The sequence below is a fragment of the Varanus komodoensis genome, unplaced genomic scaffold (genome assembly GCF_004798865.1).
Source record: "Varanus komodoensis strain SLA01 unplaced genomic scaffold, ASM479886v1 scaffold11, whole genome shotgun sequence".
Lineage (NCBI taxonomy): Eukaryota > Metazoa > Chordata > Lepidosauria > Squamata > Varanidae > Varanus > Varanus komodoensis.
This window is the reverse complement of record NW_025335317.1, coordinates 26,193,618-26,206,308: the sequence shown is the minus strand read 5'-3', so window position 1 is coordinate 26,206,308 and position 12,691 is coordinate 26,193,618. Positions and strand designations below refer to the sequence as shown.

Sequence of the window (12,691 nt, the reverse complement as noted above, 5' to 3'; positions counted from 1 at the left end):
CAAGTCTATCCAGAAGGATACCATGGTCGATGGTATCGAAAGCCGCCGAGAGGTCCAGAAGAACCAACAGGGATGCACTCCCCCTGTCCTTCTCCCTGCACAGGTCATCGTACAGGGTGACCAAGGCAGATTCAGTACTGTACCCGGGTCTGAAGCCGGACTGAAAAGGATCCAGATAATCAGTTTCATCCAAGAGTGCTTGGAGTTGTCCCGCCACCACTCGCTCCAACACCTTGCCCAGAAACGGGATGTTGGCCACAGGTCTATAGTTAGTGGCCATCTCTGGATCCAGTGACGCTTTCTTCAGGACCGGTCGTATTACCTCCTCCTTTAAAGGGGCAGGCACTTGACCCTCCCTCAGAGAAGCGTTAACCACTTCCAAGATCCAGGTCCCAATCCTGTGCTTGGAGTTATTTATTAACCAAGACGGGCAAGGATCCAATAGGCAAGTGGTGGGACGTACTCTTCCAAGCACCTTGTCCACATCATTGGGCCGCAATAATTGAAATTCCTCCAATAATTTTGGACCAGATAGAGTTCATTCAGGAAAAAGGTTTGCCACTCCCACTGTGCAAGGTAAACCAAGGGTTCTCTTGGCATCAGTAGTCAGTATGGTAACCATTGCTGGGTATCTGCTTTGCCCCACAATTGGCAGCAGGCTCACAGCGGACCAGCACTCTTCCAGTTCTGGCTTTTGAAGTCAGGAAAGTGTGTTATATTAGGTCATGTGGGCACCTATATCCTATTCCACATAAACCACAGGCCAAACACTAATTGATTTTAAATGAAGCGACACTACACTCTGGTGAACTCTGGTTTAAATTCTCCTTTTTAACTAGGGCTTTTAAAATATCAGCTCTACTTTTCTATACCATGGAAACATTAAAAATATGCCTAGCAAGATCCATTAAAAATTACATAACTGTCAAAACTAATTGTATGAAGGACTTACTTAATTTCACAAGTGCATTTTTCTTTTCATCATGCTCAACATAACCAAAATTCACCTCCCAGCTCTTCAAGCCTTCTTTTTCATCACAGTGCTTATTTCCACAGGAAAACTGACCTGGCGAGAGATAAAAAACAAAAAATAGCACTAAATTCAGTACTTCATTGAAGTTTGTTTTATAACATGAGATATTGATAATACATCAGAATTAAGTTACAGCAATGGAAACTGTTTTTAAGTCACTATCATTGAGCAATATCTGCCCTGAAGGGAAAAAAAACAGTTTAACAGATTAGGTTAGTACAAATCCCATCTAATCTCTGGTAGTTTGCAAAGATAAGGCAAGAGGGAAGAAGAAAGGAATGTATTATACAGTTAATGATCAAACAAGTGTGATGAGGCATTCCCTAGGTTCTACAGGATTATTTCCCTAGAAAATAAGGATGGTCTTGAGATGCCATGACATATACTTGCATGATCCAAATCAAAATGCAAACAGTGCAGCTATTGTACTGGCCTTTGGCTAGTACAATACACTTTTCTTATTGTTGTATTGAACGATACAATGTACTGACTACATTTCTTATTTTTGGTAGTTATTGCTACTTTGTCCCTGATCCAGATGACTCCTTTAGACATACTGACTGGATCTCTGAACAGCAAACCCACATTATACGGCACTGTAAACTGTTTTAGAAACTTCTTTGAACAGTTTTCCAAAATCAGATTGCTGTGTTGTATTTAGGAAAGGAAAGGTTGCTGTTCAAAACAAAAGTCAAAAGCCCTCCTGTGCAATAAATGCAGTTCTCTTTTTATTTGCAAATCTTGTCACTTTTTATTTGCAAATCTTGAACTCAGCTCCAAATTAAGCATAACATGCAGCATCCTTTTTAAAGAACTTCCTCCTAAATGAAAGACAAACATTTCACACTTGCTTACATTTATACTCTCTTGTTTCTAATGCTGTGCATAGTACAAGTGATATGAAGCCTTTTGAAGACAGATACATTCACATGCCTAGGATCTGTATTAATAGGCTCACCTCCAGTACTCTTTTTGAAAGATTAACCTCAGAATGTTCTGCCTAAGCTGCTAACCAATGGATTGGCAGTGTCCTCAGATACTTCAGTGTAGAAGCAATTGCAATGCTAAAGCTTGAATCACAAAACACAGAACTACTGTTGTTCATACACTTTTTCATATTCAAGGATGCAATCCTGTGCACACTTGCCATGCAGGAACTCTATGGACCTTACATCTTCATAGACATGCATAGTGTTGCATTGCACAAAGCACACCATAAATAAATATTCAAAGAAAAATGTATGAAACATGAATTTTAGTATCAATAAAAACACAAAAATTAGGAAGCAAAAGGATTTTTATTTGTTTTAATAAACAGTACCCATGTTACTCTAATTACACTTCTAGTAATCCTATGCCAGTAACTAAACTCTCATTGATTTAAATGGGTTGGGGCTGTCACCAGTACATAAAGAATGCAAGAAAAATATAATTATTTTATCAAATGTTGGCAAATACAGCTAAGAGGCTAAAACCAGCAGTATTTCAGAATTTATGCTTTATGTTATATTAAAAAGCAGACTAAACTGGAACAGTTCCCTTCTACTCAATGCTGATATATATGCCATACAGGTATTATAACTTTCTGATTTCATAACACTAGTAAAAATATACAAAATATACATTGCAAGAATAAATTCAGGAAAACAGGTTACACAACTACTGCTATAAAACCTCATAATAATGTTGAATGCTTGTGCCCCTTAGTGGTGAACAACAATATTGAACTGTGCTATTGATGACTGATGACTACAGCAATCTTTGAGAAACAAGTTCCTGGTTTTTTAAATTATAATTTAAGGACAATTAGATCAAACTCATAATATATATTAGTGATATACTGTATCATTAAAACAATGTGTTATCAGGAGTACAGCTTGGGAAGATATACATTGCCTAATTGAACTTAATCTACAAACAAAAAAATCGATAGCTCTATTTCCCTGAATTCTATCATTTGGTCCTTCAAATGTAGCATTGTTAAATATCATCTTCGGGAGGGAACTCAACACATAGAAGAAAGGCTACATTACACTGAGACAGGCTTTTGGTTCATCTAGCCCAGTATAGCCATCACTTGACTGACAGGAATTATTTAGGCTTTCTAGCAGGATTGTTTCTTTGCCTTATCTGGACAACTTGGAGACTGATCCTGGAACCTTCTGCTGCAATATATGTGTTTCACCACTGGGGCACACCCTCTCCAATGTGGGCCAATATTTCCCTGTGTTGCCAGTAGGCCAGAGGCTACACATCAGTGTGTGCACTGGGAAGGCTCACCTCTCCTTTTCTCTTAAAATTCCTAATTCGGATCACAGCCTCCAGATGCTGTGAGGAGTGGCAGCTAGCAGCTGGCTCCTGATGTTGGCCCAACCCTAACCCTTAATGTTTGCTAATCCTACATCCAGCTGCAGCCTTCCATACTACATTTTACATCTTCCATACTACATCTTACATCCCAGGAGGACTTCTCTAAATGTCAATACAAAAACTAAAAAGCCAAGTGTTTAGAGGAATGCATCAAGAGGGGAGGCAAGAAAGCCACATTCTGTGTACAAATCCTTGCCCATAGAAGTCATTATGCCCAAGTCAAGTAAGTTTTTAAAAAAAGAAACTCACCTTTTCCTGAAATAACCTCTTTCTCATGTCTCCATCTAAGCCCAAACTATTAAAAAGATAAAAATAATGTGCAAATATAATGTGTATTCTTAAATGTGACCAAAACAAAAGCCAAATCCAATGCTTTCATTATATTTTATTACAAACGTTTCCAACTTATTCAGTACAATTTATATTGAAAATCAAACCAGACTTGGCCATCTATGAACAGAATTTTGTAAACCTAGAATGCAAGGTTTAATGCATTTAATGCATGCATAATGCAAGGTTTAATGCATTTAAGCATGCAAATGATGAAAGCTGGTGGCACAAGAATACACTGTGGAAATGATCAATAAAACAATGTTACAAAGAAGAAAAGGAAAAGGAAACGCACAGGCTGAGTCATTAGGAGCCATCAAGGTTTTCATGTTAGGCTTGTAATTTTTTTTAGCAGTCTTATCTCACAACAAGCAATATCTGCTCCTATCATCTCTTTAAAGCCTTTAATGTGATAAACTGAGGTTTTCTGCCACATGCTTTGACTAAATACAGATTACCTCAAATTTTTATATATTGAATAAGTAGAGATACTGGTGCTTAATAGCAAAGGTAAGTTTAGAATTGCCTGTCCATTCAGGGCATGAAGAGGTGAATGGAGCACTTGGGGAAGTGACACAGAGTCCATGCATTCCAGAGATCAATCATTCCCTTTTCCTGCCCTTGTTTCCCACAATACTGCTTAAAAAGACCTGTGTAATAATAACCCTGTTAAGCATATCATCATTCAAAGGTATTTTTCTCAATACCCTTTATGAAAAGAAATAAAGACAGCAAAGAACATTGAATAAAGTTTGCCAACGTGTGGGACACCTAACTATGCTCTCTTTTTATGTTTAGCCATACTGGAATGGTCATATGAGGTTTCCAGCATCAACCAAATGCCAAATAATATTGTAATCTTTGTAACACACTAGCCCCACTGCACCAGATAGACCTTTGGTGGAGTGGAGCATGGGTGCATCAGACAGCAAGTGGTTAAGCCACTGCCCACTCCCAAACTCACCAAAGTACAGAGGACAGAAAGTAACATCAGACTTAAAAGCTCTTCAGTTCTGGGCAAATGATTCCTGCACTAATCTCTGCTCTTGAGCCCTTAGTATTTCCTTGTTACTTAGTTCCCCTTTGAACTTAGTACATACTGACCCTTGGATCTCCATTAGGCCTTGTCTTTAAGAAATGCCCAAGCTTGGACTGACCCCAGTGCTGACTCCTACCTCTGCTACTCCAGTGCACTGTATTAACAGACAACCTAACAACAATCAGTCAACACTAAAGAGTGCTTGAAGCAGTGGCATTCCCAGTAAACAATAATGGAGAGCTAAAGCCACCCTATAAACTGCCCTACTTCCTGTACTTGAGCATAGTTTATTGACTGCATCAAAAGTTCAGGACATTGCCTATGAGTTCATCTATTTTTTCAGTAACACACATAACCCCAAAGGGAAATTAATTTAGTTCTGTGAACATATACAGCCCCACGTACATTTAAGTGTGTACCTTGTTCTCTTTGTATTTACTTAGATCTGCTATGCAGTACTCCTTGAATAATTTATCATAGTATTTCTTGCTAAGTCTCTTCTCCCTGAAAGAAGACAGTAATAATGGATCATTCTGGTACTATAGTAGCAGGAGGTAGAATGATGGGCAGTTATTTCAGTTAAGGTTCTGGCAAAACAGGAATACTGGCAAGTTTGTTTTCCATAATTACAAGCTGCAACAGAATATTAGTGAAAAGTCTGTTCCTATAAATCACAATCCTATACATGGTTACTCAGACGTAAGTAAGTCTGAGTTAAATGGGCTTTGCTCCTAGTAAGTGGATATAGGATTGTAGCCTATTTATGAGTATACATAAATACTTGTGTTATAAAACAGAGATCAGAAAAGGTATTGGAGATGCCTTGTTTTGCAGGCTTCTAAAGAAAACTTGCTTGTTTGGGCAGTTCACAGCATCCATTATTTTCTATTTTGAGTATACCTCACCATCAGAATGAAGCATTAGTCTGCCTAAATGTTCCAATCAAATGTAAATTGTACATATGTCTTAAAATGAGACTGAAAGAGATAAATCAATGTGTTTTGTCACAGTGCAAGTTACCAGTTCATGTCAATTTCATCTTCTTCTCTCCATAAGAATCTGTGGTTTTCTCTTACTATATCAAGGTCAGTCTTATCATTTTCTCTGTTTAAAAAAAGTTTGTGTAAGTACCACATTAATATATTAATTACATTATTTCATCAGTTTGGTTAATTACATTACACTTCCCAATTTTATTAACATATGTATTACAAATATGTAATAAATTTAAATAAATGATTATTAAATAAATACTGTGCCTAAAGTAGCACAAAAATACATAAACAACAAAATCCATATTGTTCTTCACTGCTTTTGTGTAGCAACTAAGTAGGGCACTTTATATCTGAGTCAAAAAGTGACCCACCTTTGTCCAGTCTTACAGGACCAAATGGGTTTGGAACCAAGATGGACCTCATCCATTTATTTGGTGTGAGCCAAGCAGGGCATCCATGGCTCTTGAGGTCCTGGCCAGTCAGAATATTTTTGCAAGTATATGCTCTGCATTTCCAAAGAGCTCCTTTAGTCCATGGGCTTCCATACAAGTAATGGCATCTTTCACTGAAGAGCACCCCACCCTATATCAAATTGATTTTGAAACATCTTCCACCACGCAGATTCAAAAAACACTTCTTCCCATCCTGGACAGGGGGAGATAATCAACTGATTCTCAAGACTATGACCATGGTAAATCAAAATAAGCTTTCTAATTGAAGGGCATTTAGTTTCAAATGTATTAGTAAGAATGCAAGAACAAATTCTTGCACATGTTTAGTAATATTCTCAGACAAGAGATTGCTTTTGAAATTTATGTGCACACATGTGTGTGCATCCATGCACACACACCCCAAATACATATATCGTGCACAGAGAAGTTGTTAGCATACTTGCAACACTTGCCCCAAAGCTTTCTCTTTGTTGCAAGTAAGCTAATTGAACATGGAATGAATATAAATAAACTGTAATGCAGAAAGCAGCCTTCAATTTATTTATGCACAGCCTGGTCCTATAAATAATTACTTAGAAGCACTGATTTCAATTTGTCTTGCTTTCTATTATTAGTGCACAGAATTGCAACCTTAGTAACTCTTAGAAGTAGACAGTCTACTATAATTATTCTGTACTCACACTGATCGTTTGAAGTCTTCTTTCTTACCACCATAGTATAAAATATAGTCATTCACAAATTTCTTATGTCTTGCATACTAACAGAATTAAGGAATTCACTTGTAATATAAAAGAAGGATAATACCAGACCAATGATCCTGCAAGAACAGTGTATCAGGACTAGAGACTCCAGAACAACAACAACAAAAATCCTTGAGGTTTGTCTGACTCACCCAAGGAAAACTAAATGGATTCACCCAATTTTGGGTTGATTTCACACACCTACCGCAGCCCTCTATGCTGCAGCCTACCATTGGTTCCAGAGGTTCACAGACCTGTTATTTAGTGATGATTCTAAAGGGCAGCAAAGTCTTCTACTCACGCAACACTGAATATCCTTCTTATCAGAGTATCTGTATTGTTGGAAATTATACACCATAGCTTTCTCTACTTTCATTATAGAAATAATTAGAATTTGAACCCTATTACGTAGGAAAATACAAAACTGTCTTATACTGGGTCCCTCTAATACTGCTCCCCCGGGGTTTCAAGACAGGGTCCCTTCCTTAAAGAAGCAATCTTCCAAAAAAATGTGGAAAAGGGAAAAATGTCTAAGGTATTTTCTTTTCAAAATGAAAAGGAACTTTAAAATCAACATAATGCATATTTAAAGCCAGAGGAGTGTAGCAGTTAAGAGCAGAGGACTGGGAGTCAGGCAATCTGGGTTCTATTCCCTGCTCAGCTATGAAACCAACTGAGTGGCTTTGGACCAGTCACAGACTTCAGCTCAACCTACCTCACAGAGTTGCTGTTGTGAGGATAAGATTGAGAGCATGAGGAGAATTATGAACGCTGTTCTGAGTTCTTTGTAAGATTCTTTTAAAAAATTAATTATGAATTAATGAATGAAATATGAAAATATTTTTAATATTGTACTGTGAACCACCCAGAGAGCCTTTGGCTATAGAGAGGCATACAAATACAACAAATAAATAAGTAACAGGATATAAATCTAATAAATAATAAAGGATACAGCATCCATTGCTATTAAATGGAATCTTCGATTTCTTGCTTCTTCCCTAGTAAAACAAACACCATTGTAGTAATGCATTCCGTGTGCTTAATGTTGTTCTGAAAATGTTTCATAAATGTGGCAAAGTACCTGTCCCATTCATCTGTTGCCACCTGTCTGTGAGCCACCTTGGTGTGCTTTTCTTTCTGGAACGATTTTTTGAGTAATGCATCTTCAGTGCTTGTCAAGTAGGATGAAGAAGGGAAGGGGGTGAATGAATATAACATAAGGTAAATACAGTCTCTCTCTTGAATACTCAAGAAGAATATATCTTCACACTATCTGCATGAACATTACTTTCTAACAGATGCTGATACTAAGGTAAAGGTAAAGGTTTCCCCTTGACATTAAGTCCAGTCATGCCTGACTCTAGGGGGCGGTGCTCATCTCTGTTTCCTAGCCAAGGGAGCCAGCATTAGTCTGCAGACAGTCTCCGTGGTCATGTGGCCGGCATGACTAAACACCAAAGTGCACGGAACGCTGTTACCTGCCCACCGAAGTGGTACCTTTTTATCTTCTTGCATTTGCATGCTTTCAAACTGCAAGGTTGGCAGGAGCTGGGACGGAGCAATGGAAACTCACCCATTGTGCAAATTCGAACCAGTGACCTTTCAATCTACCAGCCCAGCAGCACAGCGGTTTAAACCACTGCGCCACCTGCAGTCCCATGCTGATACTACTAAGGATCAAAATCTACTCTACTTAGTTTTTTCACCAAGCAGTGAAAAAAAATGCCTCTGAATAACAGGAACTGTGAATGGAGTGAAGAAACAGATCTCTAAAGATAGACATCCCAGGATGGAATGAATTACTTCCCAGGAATTACTTAAAATAAATAAGTAGTCAAGAAAGATCTGTCTGAATTGGAATCAGTTCTGATTAACATGAAAGTGGGAGCTAGATTAATTTCTAATGGCTATATTCTCAACCAACTGTTGCACCTCTTCTCACCTCTCTGACCAGTATAATATAGTTCTGCACATAGACAAAGCTAAATTAACTTTGTGATTTTATTTGCAATTCTGTGTGTTTGCCTATAAGGTTATTGCTTTCACTTGTTTCTTGTGCCTCCCCTAACCAATAAGCACATTTTCATATTTGGCTATTGGAATACATTGCTTTAAAAGAGAATTCTCAATAAACTCTTCCCCACACAAAGGACCACAGAGTTAATATTTGTGTTTTTATGATTTTCACAAGGTTTTTATTATGTTTTGTGTTTCTGGGCTTTGCACACCAAAAAAAAAAAAAAAATCCAAAGCACCTTACTTTGTCATAGGGCTGGACTGAATTGAAGGACTCAAAGACTGGGTTCAGACCACACAATAACCCACACTCTCAAAGGTAGAAAAGATTCTTATTGAATCAAATGTTAGTGTTGAACTGTGCATTACTGGTGTTACTAGCCATGCTAAGAAACCATGGTCTGTGAACCGCAAACATCACACAGTTCACAACAAACCATAGGTTCTTTTCATAGGTGGCTTGTGGTTCACAAACCATGGTTTATTCACACGGCTGGATACAGGCAACATGTTAACCTATCATCCAACAATAACCCACAGTTCAACAACAATTCTGGAGTGTGGATTACTATGTTGTTAGAACCCAGCCAGAAACTCCACAAGCAATAACAGACCAGGGTATTAGGACATTCAGCCTAACTGATGACAACTGATCGATATAGAAACCATGCAAAGGAAATGTTCACCAACAAGGAAAGTCAACCCACTCCCCACAGCAACCAATTTTAATTTCCCTTTTATCATCATTGACTGACTAATAAACTGATTGATATTTCCCTATAAATGAGAACACAGACATTGTTCTCTGGATTGTCATTATTTGTGAATACAGTGAGGGAAAATCATTTCTGTTGTTCCTCCTACCCTGCTGGCAACAGCCTGGCAGGGCATGGGATTCACAAAAGCCTCCGAGTTTGGAGGCTTCCATCTCAAGGGGGTACAATAGGGCTGGGCCCTAACAAATGATAAATTACCAATTTAAATTAACATACAAATAATATACCCATTTAGGAGCCAACTCCAATGTAAGCATGTATAGAAAGGCACCTTTAGCTGCTGCAAAGACAGGGTCGCAGGCTTTATTATTTTATTCTGTGTTTTTATGGATTTTCATTAAATATGTTCTTACTGAGATTTACGGCTTCCACTTTTTTAACCTCTTACGCTGCTTGGAGAAGGTTCCACATTTAAATGCAGTCTAAACATAATTTTAAGTAAATAAATAAATTTGAATTTATCAAGTTGTTCCAGCTTTTCCTTTCCTTCTAGCAGGAAATGACCACACAGGTTGCAGCCACCTGGCCTTGATGAATTTACTTGTTAAGCAGGCTGGTGAATCCTGCTGAGGTGTGGCAGAGGGGGAGACAGGCAAAAAGGCTAGCCAGCCCTGTTTCCAGAGAATGAAGCACAAAAAAGCAAATGAGATGGCATACAGCCACTGTATGGATAAGGCAGCTCTTTTCATCTCTCATTTCTACCCACTGCTCCTTAGAGACAGCAAGCTTGAGAAAAAGGAAGCAAGGAAGTCTGTCATTTGTACATATGCAACAGACTTTAAAATGCTGCTAGTGCCATGTATTACCTGTTTTTCCTCTGGTCAGATTTACCTCCTGTTTCATCATCACTAAAATCAGAGTCATAGCCCCCATGGCCAAGGACCTGGGGAAAAACGGTAAATACAGAATCCATTACAGTTAAGGATCACAAGACATTGAAAAGACAACTGTTATCAGTCTTCACCAAGTTAAGGAAACATGAATACATCTGTCACAGCCAAACTATAGAGTTCAATGCACTGGCTTCAAAAACAAAGCGTTATGATGAGTGTGAGCAGGTCAACAGATTACTGCCTGCCACTGCCCTCAGTGAAGGGTACACAAACATCCAAAAACCACAGCCCTTTATCAATGTTTTCTGTGGAGAACACTGGAGGGGGCAACAGCAGCAGGAGCCATATATCTCTGTACATTCTCCTCTCTTCTCAGAACAGATGGGTCACTTTCTTTCCCCCATTTTTCCAAGTTTATTCTCACTGAAGGGAAATATGCTGCAACAACTGTACCCTCCCATTCATGTGAAGAGGGTACAAAGAGAATCTGGCTGGGTTTGGACAACATAACCCCCATTCAGGGGGTGACTATGGGTTGTACGATAGGCTGTCTGAGCACAACTGTGCTAACAAACCATAATTTGTTAACACTAACAACCCAAGCTCACTGGCTGAAATGGGGAAACCACAAGAAGCAATGCTGAAATGTGGAAACCTTAGAACACACTGTTGGTTCTCTATGGTGATTTACAGTAACTAAATGTGCCACATTTCACCATTGTCAGGACAAAATGAGCAAAGGCTTTGGTACAATATTGCTGCTAAAAGCCTGTCACTGTAAGAACAGCTTTAGAGTTAAGATGGGATTCCTGATCAGGTTAGGAATCCATGTTGCACTTTAGAGATGCTAATGCTTGCTTGTTCTTCCAAGATACGTTCTTAGATATGCTAATAGATTACCTGTCCTAAAGGGGTTTTTGCGTTGTGTTGTCTTAATCCCTTTTGTTTTATTTTAAGGTGCCTTTAGCAAACTGCCTAAGTGATCCCCCATCTGATCCCTCACCCCTCCTTCAAACTGTGTATGTAACTGATAGGTTATAAAAGTGTCTTGTACACACTTTGAAGTCCCTTTGGGGACGGCCTACATGCAGCATGTATTTCCTGTACATCTGAATAAACTAAATGTTCTCTTGATTGTGCACCCCTAGGAGACTTTCTTTGGGTGTTTTTTTTTTTTTTTCACTCCTGACACGAAGCTTCTGGTATTTACATATAACCCATTCCTACTACATAAATATACACCAAAAGTTTCACACTGCAGAGAAGGATCCCATGTGGGATCTTAAGACATAGATTCATGTCTATGATAATTTGTAGATTATTTTCCTCCCAAATAAGTAAATTTCAGTAGCTAGCACATCATTTATATTTTCAAGTCTTTTAACAACACACAACAAACATATGGGATAATTATTTCACTGACTGTTCCTCATCCAGGTGATAACTGTTCAGCAATAGCCACTAAGTAAAAATAAATAAATGATAAACTATGTTTGCCTTTTACATTGTATTTTATCGTGTTGTAAGCCGCCCCGAGGTTTCGGCAAGGGGCAGCATAGAAATGTTATAATAATAACAACCTAGCAAATGAAAAGTCAGAGATGATGGGACCAAGTAATCCTACATGAATTAAACCCAGCCTGAATTATACAGCCTATTTCTAATTTCCCCTTTTATACAAATAAGCACAGTTCCTTCCCAGTCACATGTGTCTGTGATTATAAGGAAAGGAAAAATAAAAAAAAGGAAAAAAAATTTTTTCATAAGGAAAAAAATTCTTCAGCATGAAAATATGGAATTTATTATTATTATTATTTATTATTATTATAACATTTCTATGCCGCCCCTTGCCGAAACCTCGGGGCGGCTTACAACACGATAACATACAATGAAATACAATAGCACATAATAAATTACCATTAAATACAAAATACAAAAAATACATTGATTTACAAATATAAGATTAAAATTATCAGTATAAATTAAGTAAATAAAAATATAGGAGGAGAAAGAGAAGGAAGAAGAAGTTGCCCTGGCCAGATCATATGTTTTAACAATTAAAATGATGTTTAAATAAAAAGGTCTTTACCTGGCGCCGAAAAACCAG

General features: G+C 38.0%; 1 protein-coding gene across 1 annotated transcript in view; it reads right to left on the bottom strand.

Moving 5' to 3' along the window:
- LOC123018225 (protein FRA10AC1) overlaps positions 1 to 12,691 on the bottom strand; it is a 37,732-nt gene that overhangs the window by 22,457 nt on the left and 2,584 nt on the right. Inside the window, exons 2-9 of the mRNA XM_044420084.1 lie at positions 10,558 to 10,634; positions 8,041 to 8,130; positions 7,912 to 7,957; positions 6,900 to 6,976; positions 5,793 to 5,876; positions 5,192 to 5,276; positions 3,653 to 3,698; positions 953 to 1,066 (exon numbers count right to left, since the gene is read on the bottom strand). Of these exons, the coding sequence (XP_044276019.1) occupies positions 953 to 1,066; positions 3,653 to 3,698; positions 5,192 to 5,276; positions 5,793 to 5,876; positions 6,900 to 6,976; positions 7,912 to 7,957; positions 8,041 to 8,130; positions 10,558 to 10,634 (619 nt within the window). The remainder of the gene's footprint in view (positions 1 to 952; positions 1,067 to 3,652; positions 3,699 to 5,191; positions 5,277 to 5,792; positions 5,877 to 6,899; positions 6,977 to 7,911; positions 7,958 to 8,040; positions 8,131 to 10,557; positions 10,635 to 12,691) is intronic.